General features: G+C 37.4%; 1 protein-coding gene across 2 annotated transcripts in view; it reads right to left on the reverse strand.

The window, feature by feature from the left end:
- The window catches only part of CAMK4 (calcium/calmodulin dependent protein kinase IV), a 222,421-nt gene that overhangs the window by 56,392 nt on the left and 150,620 nt on the right, over positions 1-15,409 (reverse strand). For both annotated transcript variants that reach the window (XM_086684346.1, XM_025924388.2), the window contains one exon: positions 10,928-11,000. In XM_086684346.1, coding sequence (XP_086540472.1) covers positions 10,928-11,000 — 73 coding nt within the window. The remainder of the gene's footprint in view (positions 1-10,927; positions 11,001-15,409) is intronic.

Below are 15,409 nucleotides of genomic sequence, written 5' to 3' on the forward strand. Positions count from 1 at the left end.
TAATTTTTGAGAGAGGGTGAGAGACAGAGACAGAGCTCAAGTGGTGGGGGGTCAGAGAGAGGGAGACACAGAATCTGAAGCAGGCTCCAGGCTCTGAGCTGTCAGCACAGAGCCCGATGTGGGGCTTGAACTCACAACGGTGAGATCATGACTTGAGCTGAAGTCAGACGCTCAACCAACCGAGCCACCCAGGTGCTCCAAATTAATATATTTTTTGTCTCATAGAAGCCACTTCTTAGAATATATCTTAAAGAAATATTTTTACTTGTGTGTCAATATGCTTGCAAGGATATTCATGATAATACTATTTATAATTTTTTAAATTAGAAAAATGTTAAGTAAGTATCTAGAACCTGGATAAATACATTATAGAAACCACAGTATAAAATAAATTACCCTGTAGCAATGAAAAGAGTGAAAAAGATCCATATGCACTAAAATGTAGTAGACAGAATTATGACCCCTAAGAAGACCCTATGCTCTAATCCCACAGGACTATGAACATGCTACGTAACATGGCAAAAAGAACTTTGCAAATGTAGTTAGGGTTACTCATCACTTTGGCCTTAAAATATAGAGATTATTCTGCATTATCCAGATGGGCCCAACATAACTGCATGAGCCTTTAAAAGCAGAAGAGGAAGGCAGAAAAGTAAGTCTAAGATTTCAAGCATGAGAAGAATGTGATCGCCACTGCAGGCTTGAAGACAAAGAAGGTAAGTGTCAAGGCAACCACAAGGAATTCTGAATGAGCAACAAACTGAATGAGCCTGGAAACAAATTCTTCCACAGAGCCTCCAGAAAGAAACACAGCTCTGCTGACACCTTGAGTTTGGAATGGAGAGAATCTAGTCATGTCACACCCAACTTCTGTCCTACCAGAACTATGAGGTGATATATGGGTGTTGTGTTATGCTTAAGTTTGTCTTAATTTGTGACGCAGCAATAGCAAACTAATATATAAATGGAAAGATTTCTAAGACATATTATTAAGGGAAGAGAAATAAAAGAGAGTAACACGAAAAAAGAAATGTATCAGAGTATATTGTATATTTATATTTTGGTGTCCCAAGATGCCACATAGTCTCAGCCTCAGCCTCAGCCGTCATTCTTTCTTTTTGATGGCTGATCTGTGTTTGAGCTTGTTTTCTAAGATACAGCAAATAGTTTTGAAGACCTTTGAAAATACTTGTTGTGGTTAATGCTTTGAAGTAGCAGAATTGATTTCCTAACATAAAAACCTGGAGAAAACAACAGGAGAAAAGAATAAAAGGGAGAGCATGAGAACACAGAATAAGTGCTACACATTAGAAAACAAACAAACCAAAACACTTGTCAGTGAATGAGTCTCCGAAAGGCCTGAAAACCAATGACATTCGAATTTATCCTTATGTCTGGGTCAGCCTTTGGGCTCCTAATTTGCTTTCCTACAGAAACCATGTTTGGAGTTGATTAGGTTAAGTGCATTATGTTAAAAACCTCATGCATCACACAGTGATTATTAAGAGTAGGTTGGTCTGGGTGGAATAGGCAGAATGCTAAGAATGACCACTCTATGGACTTAGCCCCCATATTAAGTGCCCTCCCCTGTGAATGTGGGTGGAATCTATGCATATGATGAGGTAGCATTTCCATGATTATATTAAATTAAATGACAAAAGGGAGATTATTCAGGTAGGCCTAATCAAATCTCATGTGCCCTTGAGAAGCAGCGAATTTCTCTGGCTGGGAACAGAAAAGAAAAACAGGGAGTTGAAGCTCTCTAGTTGGCTTTGAAGATGGAGGGAGGCATGTGCCAAGAAATGCAGGCAGCTTTTGGGAGTTCCTGGCTGATAAGAAGTAAGGAAACAGGGACATCAGTCATACAACCACATGAGAGTGAATTTAGCCAACAACCTGAATTGAGCAAGGAAGCAGATTCTTCCTAGAGCCTACAGATAAGAGCCCATCTGACCAACACTTTGGTTTCCACCCTGTGAGACTCTAGGCAGAGAACCCAGTAGAGCCCACTGGACTTCACACCTACAGACCTGTGAGATAATGAGTTGTTTTAAGCTGCTAAATTTGTGGCAGTTAGTCAGTAATAGAAAATTAACATACTGAGTATTCTGTATTTAGCAAGTGATGAACTAAAGAACATAAACTCCTGGCACATACATGCCACATGTCTCTTCATGACTCCACAGCAGTAGGGACTAAGTATATGCTCAACAAATACTTGTAGTTTGTTTAGGTGGTGAGTGAATGTATCAATGAATTAATGAATAAAGTAATGAAGAATCTTTGGCCAGTCGAATCATCCAACAAATATTTACAGAATACTCAATATGTATCAGGAAATATTCCAGACATTGGACATAGTACAATGGGGTCCAAACCCTCAGGGAATTTATATTCTAGTTTCAAACAAGAATTCAAAGTTCCAAGGACTAGAATTTCTCATATTGGAGGAATAAAAGGTCACTTAAGTGCCATGAATGAAGGCGCATGGAGAGAGAATCATAAGGTCCGCAAGGAGACTTTCCAGGCAGGACTTTAAGGGTCACACATAGAAGGGTGAGTGTGATAGGGAGACAGTGGAGGGTTAGGTGGGGAAATGCTATGATATGATGTATGTTTTTCTCTCTCTTTTTTAAAAATTTATTTTGAGAGTGTGTGTGAGCACACACACACAAGCAAGTGTGTGTGTGGGGGGCGGGGGGGAGAGTCCCAAGCAGGCTCTGCACTCTCAGCACAGAGCCTGATACGAGGCTTGATCTCATGAGTTGTGAGATCATGACCTGAGCCAAAATCAGGAGTCAGACACTTAACTGATTGAGCCACCCCAGTGCCCCTGTTTTTCTCTTCTAAATCATGAAGGATCCCAAAGATTCAAGCAGTCTTTTAAATAACAAAAAGTAAATGCGAGGAAAACCGATGACCACAGAAAGGACAATGCAATAATATCCAACATGTAGGTCAAATTTAGAACTGAAAGTCTTGTTATACTTTCAGTTCAGTATAAACTGCCCCATAAAGAAAACAAAAGACAGTTAAATGTGACCAATCCTTGTCTGCATCCCAAGTTATGTGTGTAAACTATTCATTTTCCTGGTGGACATTGCCAATACAATTATGCAACTTACATATACCTTTTATTTAAAAAAAAATTTTTTTTAATTTTTTTTAACATTTATTTATTTTTGAGACAGAGAGAGACAGAGCATGAACGGGGGAGGGTCAGAGAGAGAGAGGGAGACACAGAATCTGAAACAGGCTCCAGGCTCTGAGCTGTCAGCACAGAGCCCGACGCGGGGCTCGAACTCACGGACCGCGAGATCATGACCTGAGCCGAAGTCAGCTGCCTAACCGACCGAGCCACCCAGGCGCCCATTAAAAAAATGTTTAATGTTTGTTTACTTTTGAGAGAGACAGCAAGCAGAGGAGGGGCAGAGACAGAGGAAGACACATAATCCAAAGCAGGTTCCAGGCTCTGCGCTGTCAGCACAGAGCCCAACCGGGGTTCGATCTCACGAGCCATGAGATTATGACCTAAGCCCAAGTTGGACACTCAACTGACTGAGCCACCCCGGCACCCCTATATATTTTTTAAATGACTTGGATGTCCTATTAGTAAAATCTGAGTTTTGACTATTTTCAAGGGTGTAGTACATAGGTAAGTAGTTTTTTATTTAATCCACCAACTGTTTATAACATAGTAGGCAGAGCCCTGACATTCCAGGTAAATTTTACAGATTGAAAATAAATAGGGCGGTATTTCCTTGAAAAAAAAAATTGGCAAATCAGGCCCTGTAAACTTTAAGCAAAAAAATCTGGAGAAATCCCAAGGTTTGGGAATTGTGGAAGATTAATATTAAATATACAGCATGTTAAATACAGGAGATTTATCCCATGCTTCTTTTATGAGCTAAAAATAAAGAGGATATAGCACAGAGGGGCCTTAAGTTACATTTACAAAAGGTAGAATGATAAAGTGGGACATTGGAATGAGGAATATATTCTTGCCCTAGGTCAAAAAAACATTTTGAAACCCATAATGGTACTGAAAATTTTCTTTAAAGTAGGCCAAAAAGTTAATAGGAATTGTTAGGGTGTCTAGCACTGCAAATGTTGTTTACATTTGAATCTTCGGATGGTAATGATTCTCTGGAATTTGTAAGGTAAAGAGAGGTAAGAAGAGAAGAAAGGAGGAAGGGAGAGAGGTTGAAAGAGAGAGACAGAGAGAGAGAGAACAAACAGAATAAGGAGAAGGTTCCACTTAGATGCATTGGAAATTGTGTGAAACCCTTTTTCTTGTCTGTGGTCACAATATCTGGGTCTCTACCTGGCATTCAGTGTATTGAAGCTAATACTGTGGATGAATGTTTGTGTCCCCAAGAATTCAAATGTTGAAGTCCTAGTCCTTAGTGTGATGGTATTTGGAGGTGAAGCCTTGGGAGGTAATTAGATCTCAGGTCTTGAGGGTGGAGTCCCATGAAGGGATTAGCGCCTGTATAAGAAAATGAAGGAACCAGAGCTCACTCACGTCACCATGTGAGGATGTGGAAAGAAGGCATCAGTCTGTAAATCAGGAACAGAGTCCTCACCAAAAATCCGACCACGCTGGCATCTGGTCTGGAGCTCCCAGCCTCCAGAACTGTGAGAAATAAATGTTCATTGTTTAAGCCAGCCTACGGTATTCTGTGACAGCAACCAGAATAGGTTAAGACAGCCAGGGATGCTAACCACTTATAAAAAGCTGCCTTGCCCGAATGAAACTAGTGTTCCCACTGTCCTCACTGAGAAATTCTACATCTCAGTCAAAGTGAGTAAACTGGACATTTGTGAGCATTCCTCATTCAGGAGCTAAACCCTTGAGATGGGATGGAAGACAGTGATTAAAATAAGAAAACCAACTGAACCTTCTGTTTCCATGACTGGTACAATGTGCATAGGCCGTGATCTAGGCCTATGCCTGTATGTTAATTTGACATCTTCATTGAATCACATATTTCTCATTTATTAGGCAGATAAAAATATTTTGTAAAACGTTTGCAAAATTTGTTCCTGAATTATTTAATGGTAAGAAAATAAAATTCCATGTTCAAAGAGTGACATTAACAGAATATTATAACATTGCTTGAATGCTCTCCTTCTAGAAATGAAAAAATATTCTACCTGACTATTTGAGAGAATTGTTCATGTTTTTAACACTACATCTGAATTGGCCATTCCCAAAATAAAAATTCATTTTTATGGGTCAAAGACTTTAGAAGTTGTAGATACACATACAACACAAAATAGGACTTCATTCTCTCAAGACAGGGAATTCTTCAGCTTTTGGGCAGAGAACTATTACCAGAGAGGAAGGAAATAAATTTCATGGTCCTGCCCCCATCTTCCAATAAACAAACAGTGGAAGAACATGGAAACAGTTAAGTAGAATCTAACCTTAGTCACTCTACCATCCTTGGAGAGAAGCACACTTACAAAGAAAAGATCACTGTTCACCTTCAAACCACAACACTTTGATATTTCCCACACAATCATTCTTTCTTAAAAGGAGATCACTGTCAAAGGAATCTTTCCAGCCGAGAGTCCTACCCTGGTAGCCCATAGGTAGAGGCTGTCGCACATAAATTATATCGGTGTAAAGAAGACCTTGTCCTCCTAGAGACCCCGTTGTGGGTGGTAGAATTCTTTGCTCAGCTTTTTCTGAATTTTAGCTTTTCAGAGCATTCAGTATCCGAGGAACATAATACATATATGCGCACTACAGTGTCACAGGAATGGAAAATAGGCCAAATTACCAATTAGAGTAAGGTTGTTTAAAATAAAAAAGGTATTGTGATGATATGGTAATATCCTTCGTCTCATGGTCTATACAAACCTGCTTGGAATAAGCATTTCTAAACATAATTAAAACTTGTTACCTTTCTTAAAACTATATTCCCTTATAGCCTGAATTCCCCTATTTCTCTCTCTCTTTTTATTCACATTAATCTTAATAGGTCATGTATAGAGACAGACACAATCCATGCCTTTGCTGACCTCATAAGGACACTGTGAGTATTCCTCTTTGTTACATTATTTCCTTTTTGTGTTTTTGGATACCACCATCATTAACTAGACAATATTTCCCACCCTTACTTAAGATTAGCCAGTTCCCCTGCTCCAAAGTCAAAGAATCTGTCAATCTTGTGCCCTAATCAACAGAAACCTGACAGAATAGCTATGAATAAATCTGTAATGACTATAATCTGAGGTCATCAAACAAGAATCAGACCACATCTACTCAGTCACATCATGTCCATGACACTTCAACCAGCTTTTGCAATAGTGAACACACTCATCTCAATCCTGAGAAGAACAATTAACTAGATGTCATTTTTTGAAATCCTCTTTGCCTTGATAATCCTTCCAGGCAGGGATGTGTGCACAATCAACCCCTAAAAATCTGTCCTTTTTTAGGGGAGGTTATAGGTTTTAAAAATTTTTACCACAAGAATCCTGGAATATTTCATCTTTTTCACGTCCACTTCCTGTTTTACTTCAATGTTCAGATACCATTTTGGTTTCCACAACTTTAAAAGGTTAGATGCTTTTGTTTGCAACTCTTTACCCCTATTATCACAATCTTCAAAATAATTCTAACCCCAAATCTATGTACTAGGGCAGCAGACATGTTTAAGTTCCTCAACCATTTCCTTTTATTTTATTAAATTCAATATATACTCTATATGTACAAGTTTCTCCAGGGGCTCAAATCATGGCTTTGAAACTAAGACATACCTAAGAGAGTTGTGGCTAGAAAAAAGATGGAAAGTGGCATCAGGAGTGGGGCAAAAAGGAGACAGTAATTCTTTTTGGAAATAGAGGGACAGTAGGATATCAGGGAGAACAAGAAAAGGACTGGAGATGGTGGCAACAGTAAGAGACGTCAGAGGTGTTGGACTATTCCCTGATTATCTTGTAAGTAAATGGAAAAGGAGGGCTTTAAGACTTGGCATTGTGCTTTCTGACATATGAGGACGTGATGACCCTTCCAAACTGTCCAGACTGACCTAGACCATCTAATTTGGGACTACCTGGAATTCATTTCAGGAAGATAGAATACTCAAGAAGGCTTAATGATCTGCCCTCAAAGACTAACTGGATGAATTCAAACTCAAAGAGGGAAACATCTTTCACATTCACTTTAAAAGCTTTCATAAATTCTATTTAAAGCTAAAAAGCAGAAGGAGCAAGATTACAGTCAGACAAATACTGTGAAATATTTGGGGCAAGAATTGGGATGAAGTGGGGAGGAAGGGAAGGATTGTGAGATTTGTTACCTAAGAGGTATAATTATCCACACAACATATTTCCCAAGAACTTTTCAATCTTCAAGCTTTCTGCTTCTGTGCTTTCAAAAGCCAGCCTAGATATAGTCTTCTAAGTGTGTGATCCAGAGGAAATGTGAGATGTATCACTGATTACTTTGAGTTCCCAACTGTCCTATTTTTATAGCTATCTATAGCTATGTAGTTGACAATAAACTATTTCATAAATGTCAGCCACTTCCCATAAGTTTTAAATTGCTTGCTTATTCTACCTGTGGAAACATTTAGGAAAATTATTATTTTTTTCTCTAAGTTAATCTTTAGTTTTAGCAATCAGAGAAAATTTTTGTAAAACTTCTTTCAAAGAGTGACTTGAATGTGGCAATCTACTTTTTTTTTGCTCTTACTTATTTCTTTATTTAGTACTTTTTTTTATTATGTAAGTTTTTATTTAAACTCCAGTTAGTTAACATACAGTGTAATACTAGTTTCAGGTATACAGTATAGTGGTTCAATAGTTCCATACATCATCTGGGGGTCATCACAACAAGTGCACTCCTTAATCCCCAACACCTATTTAACCCATCTCCCCACAAACCTCCCCTCCGGTAACCATCAGTTTGTTCTCTGGAGTTAAGAGTCTGTTTCTCAGCGTGCCTCTTTCTCTTTTTGTCCCCCCCCTCCCCCCGCCTTTGCTCGGTAAGTTCTCAAACTGGAGCTTTCTGAGTAGATAGAATAACAAGTTTTTTGTTTGTTTGCTTTAAATTGACAATTAGTAGTAGACTAATCAATCCATCTTGCAAGATCTGGAATAGAGTTGAAGTCTAGGCCCTCTTTTCTATGTGAGGTACCCCTATCTGGGGCATCCCTCCCTGTTGGGGGCCCTTTTATTCCTTAATTGGTGTAACTCCAATAGGTGGAAAAAGTCTGATGATGAAAGCATTCATTTCTCATTCGCTGAATAAGGACAGAGCTCTCTCAGTCAGCTACCTGAGTATCACTAAATTGAAGCATGCCCACTGTGATAAACCAAAAGAATCAAGCGCTGACCTAAATGGATGGAAGCAGCCAGAAAGAACATATTGAAGAAGGTGCATTTTGAATGACGGGAAAAGAATTAAATGATAGTAAGGGAGCAGAAAAGAATCTCATGAATGGAAGCAAGTTATAAAGAAAGGTTTGTTTCATATGAAATGAGCAGAAAAATGATAGTAAGCATGTTTCACTAAATCTATCAGCATCTAGAAAGACAAAACACAGAATAGTGACTATTTCTATTTTGATGCATTTTCAGTTATTTAGTTGGTAAATATTTATTGAGCACTGACTATTGTCAATTGTTTTTGATTTTACTACTTAGCTGGGGAGTAGGGATGTACGTATAGATTTTCAACATCTAATACATCTTTATACGAATATACTGAGTCTGAAGTTGCTTGCCCTTTTCCCTCTCTTTTGAACATTGCTATCAGCTTATTTAGTCTTTTCTACTACTCTGTTAGGTTAAATATTATGCCCATTTTACATGAGGAAACTGAGGCTCAGAAGTGTTTAGTGATAGGGCCCAAGCTCACATATCTAGAAACTGAACCAAGCTCTGACTCCTTAAGTCCTCTTAACTGCTATACCAGCTGCCTGCGTGATTTGGATAAATTGACAGTGGGCCACTGCCAGCACGTTTATTTGAATAGATAATCTATCTTATATAGTAATGAGAAACGAAGTTTTTAAATGGGTATTTAAGAAAGGCATAAGGACGCCTGAGTGGCTCAGTTGGTTGAGCATCTGACTTCAGCTCAGGGCATGATCTTGTGGTTCATGAGTTCAAACACCATGTCAGGCTCTGTGCTGACAGCTCAGAGCCTGGAGTCTGCTTCGGATTCTGCATCTCCCTCTCTGCCCCTTCCCTGCTCGCTCGCACTCTCTCTCTCTCAAAATTAAATGGAACTTTAAAAATTAATTAAATTTTTAAAAAAATAAAAAAAAAATTAAAAATTTAAATTACAAATAATTGCCATTATTGAACTCAGAAGTAACAAGATGAAAACAAGGACTGAAAAAGAGAATTCTAGACTTATATATTTAATGACAGGAACTGGAAGTAACTAGAAGTGGTTGTTTGTTTGCTTGTTTGTTTAATAAAGCACTCAGGAGCAGTCATCGCATGGTAGGGAGCAGGATTAGGTTCAGGGGCAGTAGAAGGAAGACCCCACTGAAGTTGGAAAGGTGGGTATGAGGAGAGAAGGTAATGGAAGAGTTAAAAATCATTCCCAAGCTGGCAAGCTTAAGAAACCAGGGATGGTAACTATACTGCGTGTGATGAAAACTCTGGAGTGGAGGGGTTATTTGGGGTATGGTAAGAGGATGAATTTGAAATAAAATATTCATATAATCAGGAACTGCACTGTATATTTAGAGTAAAATTCCAGGGTATCCTCTCCACCTTCAAACTTTTCATACCCTACCACAGCAAAAAGACCAAAACACTTGTATAGGAAGGAATAATTTGGAAAGACTGGGCTATATATCCAATTGAACTTGGTGTTGACAGCTCAATCATGGATTTGGTCAGACCACAGATCTGCTATCTCTAGGAGTCCTGTGGAGATTGTGAAGACTGTTTTTCCTTTTCATCAATGATAGACAAGCTAGTTAGATATCAGAGTCCTTCCTACTTTCTTTCCTTCTTCTCTCCCTCCTTGGCTCCCTTCCCTCCTTCCCTCCTTTCTGTTTTGGTTGGGGTAAAATTCACAGGACATGTGATCTTGTCACTGTGGTTGATTTCTCAAGATACTGAATGATGATTTTAGTTAGATAATTGACTCCACACAATAGAATATATCTTAATTCTGAGTATATTTTATAGATTTGTCTCTTTAATGCTGATAAATATCTCCGCTTGGGCTTCATCCTGTTTGTTCAGAGAGTAATTTGTTCTGACTTTATATTCAATAAACGAATAATCACCAAAGTGTTCCAGCACATATCAGACACCATTAAACATATGGGAAAAATTTCATCAGTGGAGTCTGTTTCATCTAGGCAAATGTTTCCTTATTAATTCAATCCAAACAAGCTTCTTAAAATTACATATTTCTGTAAATGTGTATGCATGTTTCTATCATCAACTTTCAAAACTTTATTCTAGTTAGAAACATTAACTTATATTTTTCCTTTAAAAAATACAATTGTCAGTATTTTTAACTTTAATTCACTTATTACTTGTCTTGAAAGAAAAATCAATAATCTCTATGCTCCAAGATCTATATTTGTCACATTCAACCTTCCTCCACTTCCCTGCACAATAACAAAAACAATAAGGAAACAAACTCAAGAAATGGAAAGAAAGAGAAGAGAACAAGTATAGGCACCAGCACCAAAGTCTGATTGGATTTCATAATAATGGAAATTATTTTAACAAACTTATGGTATTATACAGGAGGATTGCATCTCTCAGGGAGTAATCAATAGAAAATATACATTTATCAACATATATTCTACAAAGTATTTCATACTGTTTTGTTGTAAATGTTACGGCTGGCCACAGATGTACACTAGTTAACTGATGATTCCGTAAGAAGAAAAGTTTACCAAAAGTTACACTACTGCTGTCACTTCATACTTACAGCAACTGCCTCCAGGATTTGTTTAACAGCATCTGCAGCATCTCGTTCACTATAATATCCCTTTTCCACAATCCTAAAAAAAAATAATAATACTAATAACCATGAAATGCTTCTCAGACATATGCATTCAGTGGAGTAGATGTGAAAACAGTTTAATTAAGTTAATGTTAAGGAAGATACATCTAAACAGCCCCAACAGGCTAGCATAACACCAGGGGAAATATTTCCATAAGCTGATACTCTAGAAATTTTGGGTTTAAGAAAATGAAAAACATTTATCTTGCCTTGGCTTGAACTGTCCATCCTATTTGAGGACAAAAAAAATTCTTTTTAAACTTTGTATTGAGAAATGTGTTAAACATATACCAACTAGGCAACATACCATGAACCATCCTGTGTAATTGCTACACAGCTTCAATAATTATTAATTCGTGGCCAATGCTGTTTTATTTATCCAATCAATTATTTTCCATTCTCTTTTTTTAATTTTGAAGTATCAGACATCACATAATTTCATTATAAATAAGGAGTTTTCTCTAAAAAAAAAAAAAGGATCTTTTAAAACTCATAACTACAATGCCATCATCATACCTATAAATTACAATTCCTTAATATTTTCAAAACCGCAGTGTTTCAAATATCCAATTGTCTTGGACATGTTAAAAATTGTTTGAATCAGCATCCAAATAAGGTCCACACAGTTTGACTGGTTACATGCGTCTCTTATTCTCTTTTTACATGAAGCTCCTCATTCTTCGCCCGTCCTTCTGCCCCCTCCTCTCTCTCCATCTGGCTTTCTATTCCAAATACACGACTTGCTCTTTTTGCATGGATATGGACAAGGAATCTTTCTTTTCATTCTTTTTTTTTTTTAAGGAGTCTTTCTTTTAACTTAAGTCTTTTTCATTTTGCTTTCAGGAATGTTTTCCTGAATTAGAATGCTTTGTACCCATATCTGTTTTCTTCCATTGCTTTCATTGCTTTGATTTTCTTCTTTGGGGTGTGCAGTTACATGCACTATGAGGTCTTTTTTTGTTTTTTGTTTTTTTTTACTTTTGACTTATATTTTCTCTCTCCTTTATGATGTTCTTAATTTTAGTATTAAGTAATATTAATTTCAATATTCTGCAGATTGTGTAATGCTTTCATCTGTTTTGTGGGCACACCCTCCTGACATGCTAATTTTCTGTGCTCTTATAATCATTTTGTATTGCAATTAATGCAGACACCTGTCTGTTGCTATTTATTTTTAAGCAAAGTTGGTTTTCTTAACCTTTTTGACAGAACGATGGGTCAGGATATCTTTTAGTTTCAAAGTCTCTTGACTTTCTGATTATTTTCATGAAGCATTCAAAATTATGACCTCATACTTTCTGAGATCTCTTCTCCTCTTTCTGAAACTTTACCTATACTCATCTGCTCTGGGTATTAGAGTCTCTTCCCAGCAGTTTCTCCTAATTTACCCAAGGGGGCTTCAGATAGTACCTCCAGGATTTATAGAGCCTTGACTGTATTAGTCAAGTCCTTCATACCTTATTGTAGGGGGATCCCTTGTGATTCTCAGAGATTTGGATGGCAAAAAGCCCTCACAATTTCAGCTGTTCTTGTATTGGTCCATTCTGCTTCTCATTGATTTGGAGGCTTTGGAGATTGGAGTCTTCTCCTCTTCCTAGGTTTATCAATGTCCCCTTATGTCCTCTAACCTAGAGGCTAACACTATGTGGCTCTTGTAACGGTCATTAGTTTGTCCTCATTCACTTGTTTCAAGGTTTCGTGGGAAACCTTGTCACCCGGTTTTGTTATAGATATTGTCTGTGAGTTTTACGTTTTTCTGTCCTAGCTTCTCTATTCTTATAGGGATGTTTCAAAAGACTAGAAAACTACACTGTTTCTATTTCTATCTTCCCAAAATTTCAAGAAAAACACATTTTTTTATACTGCTAAAGATTACCAACTTGCATAAGATGTTTTCAGCTGACAAAAGTTTGTGGTAAAGATATGCCTGAAAAAGGTCAATTCAAAACATATAAGAGACAAAATTTCAACAATTTTTGTAATTTTGTATTGAAATTTTTTAGACTAACAATATCTTACATAGCACAGTTATTTTTCAGAAAGTATCTTCCTTTTTTTTTTTTATGTTGTGGCAAGAAGCTGTAAGTTCTCAAAGCTGGTATTAAAAGTTGGATTTAAAAATCTATAAAATGTTGGGAATGCAAGCTAGTGCAGCCACTCTGTAAAACAGTATGGAGGTTCCTCAAAAAAACTAAAAACAGAACTACCCCACAACCCAGCAATTGCACTACTAGGTATTTATCCAAGGGATACATGCAACCCAATGTTTCTAGCAGCACTATCAACAATAGCCAAAGTAAGGAAAGAGCCCAAATGTCCATTGATGGATGAATGGATAAAGAAGATGTGGTATATATATACAATGGAGTATTACTTGGCAATCAAAAAGAATGAAACCTTGCCATTTGCAACTATGTGGATGGAACTGGAGGGCATTATGCTAAGTGAAATTAGTCAGAGAAAGACAAAAATCATATGACTTCACTCATATGAGGACTTTAAGAGACAAGACAGATGAACATAAGGGAAGGGAACAGGGAGGGGGACAAAACAGAAGAGACTCATAAATATGGAGAACAAACTGAGGGTTACTGGAGGGGTTGTGGGAGGGGGGATGGGCTAAATGGGTAAGGGGCATTAAGGAACCTACTCCTGAAACCATTGTGCACTATATGCTAATTAATTTGGATGTAAATTAAAAAAAATTAAATTAAAAAATATCTATAAAATGTTTCCAAAATAGGGGATGGATGATAAGGAAAAGCAGAAAAAAAAAAAAAAAAAACAAACAGGTATCAAATAAAAAATATATAAGAAGATACCTCAGTGACCATAATTATCAAGATTCAGAAAAATTATATGGATGCAAAAATTTCAATTATTTTATTTTCTCTATTCAACACTGTCAAGAGACACAAACTCATCATCTTTTCAAAGGAGGAATGATGAAATATCCTTCGTCACCTTTTTATTTATCAGATACCGGTTATGTGCCAAGGTCAAATAAAATGTCAAAGTAGATTACAATATTAAGGGAATCATTATCAATTGGTTCTTGAAAATCAGTTTTCATACAATATTTCCTTTTAATATCACAAATTCTTCCAATTCATGATTGAGTTACATAGTCTACTTACTAGAAATTTAATTGCACTATACTTTCTGAACATTTTAAAATTAAGTATGAGAGAAGAGGAAAAGAAGGACTAGTATGTCAGAGTAAGTTGAGAACTTTGGCTACCATTACATCATCCTCTGCATTTTGCTCTAAATGTATATTTTGTGGTACATCCATCAACCAACTCAAATGTAATTAGTGTCTCCTCTGTGTGTGGCACCTGCACTCTAGCAGCTTGTCTTTCCCCAGTCCTCTTAAACGAGGAGAGTTGTTACAAAGATGATGGAAAGGAATGGCCAATAGTTACCTTTCTTTCTACCGCCCATTCTCCCCAGAAGAGGATAAAATCAGTTACTTCCTGCGCTGCAAAAAACAGCGTGGATTTTTCCCATAGTCACTCACAAAGGCTAGAGCTTTATCACAACTGCTTTGTGGCACCCCTCTAGAGGGTGCTACTCATGACTTAGTCTATGGAAGCAGTACTCCGCCAAGTTGCACAACCATTTGCAGCCTCTCTGATGAGAAATCCTCCTTGTCTGCTAGGTACATAAGTTCTTACGAATGTATCCCCACCTCTTAGAAGGGAAGTGCTTCACCCACTAGAAATTCCTCCCTATATTTTGATTTATTATGATGCCCCAAGCTTTGGCCTACATATGATATTTATGCATTTTTATTTGGGTATAATTTAGAGTTAATTGCCTGTGTTTAGAATGTGACCATGTGTGTGAATGTCTAGGGACTGGCTAGATAAAGCAGTGAATTTTCTTGGGACCTGTTTTCAGGTAGGATAGAGGGAAGAGTAGTAGGTGTAAGAACAGGTAATGGAAATCTCACTAATTTTCTACAACATATGTTAAATTAGTAAAACATTTCATCTAGTTAATGGAAAGGATGCATTCTAACAGATATGTTCATTCACTCATTTATTCAAGAAATATTATGGAATGACCGTTATGTGCTGGGCATTCAGTAGTGAACCAGACATGGCCTCTGCACTTATGGGGTTTCTCTTGGTATTAGCAGACACAGACAATCAACACAGTGTGCTAAATACTGTGGCAGAGATATTAGAGAATGACCTGAAAGCTCACAGAGAGGACCAGTGATTGATTCTGGAGGCCATGCATGGTGGGAAAAGGATTCCAGAGACAGCTATATCTCAGCTCAGACTTCAAGGGTGTGTAGAAGTTTTCAGGTTGCAGAAAGGGTAGGAGCTAGGAGTGGGATAGGTATAGAGGAGAAGCAGGGACTAGAGAAGAAGAAGATTGCTCTTAAAAAATTTTTTT

Source organism: Puma concolor, chromosome A1 (assembly GCF_028749965.1).
Source record: "Puma concolor isolate L17-30 chromosome A1, mPumCon1.1.hap2, whole genome shotgun sequence".
Lineage (NCBI taxonomy): Eukaryota > Metazoa > Chordata > Mammalia > Carnivora > Felidae > Puma > Puma concolor.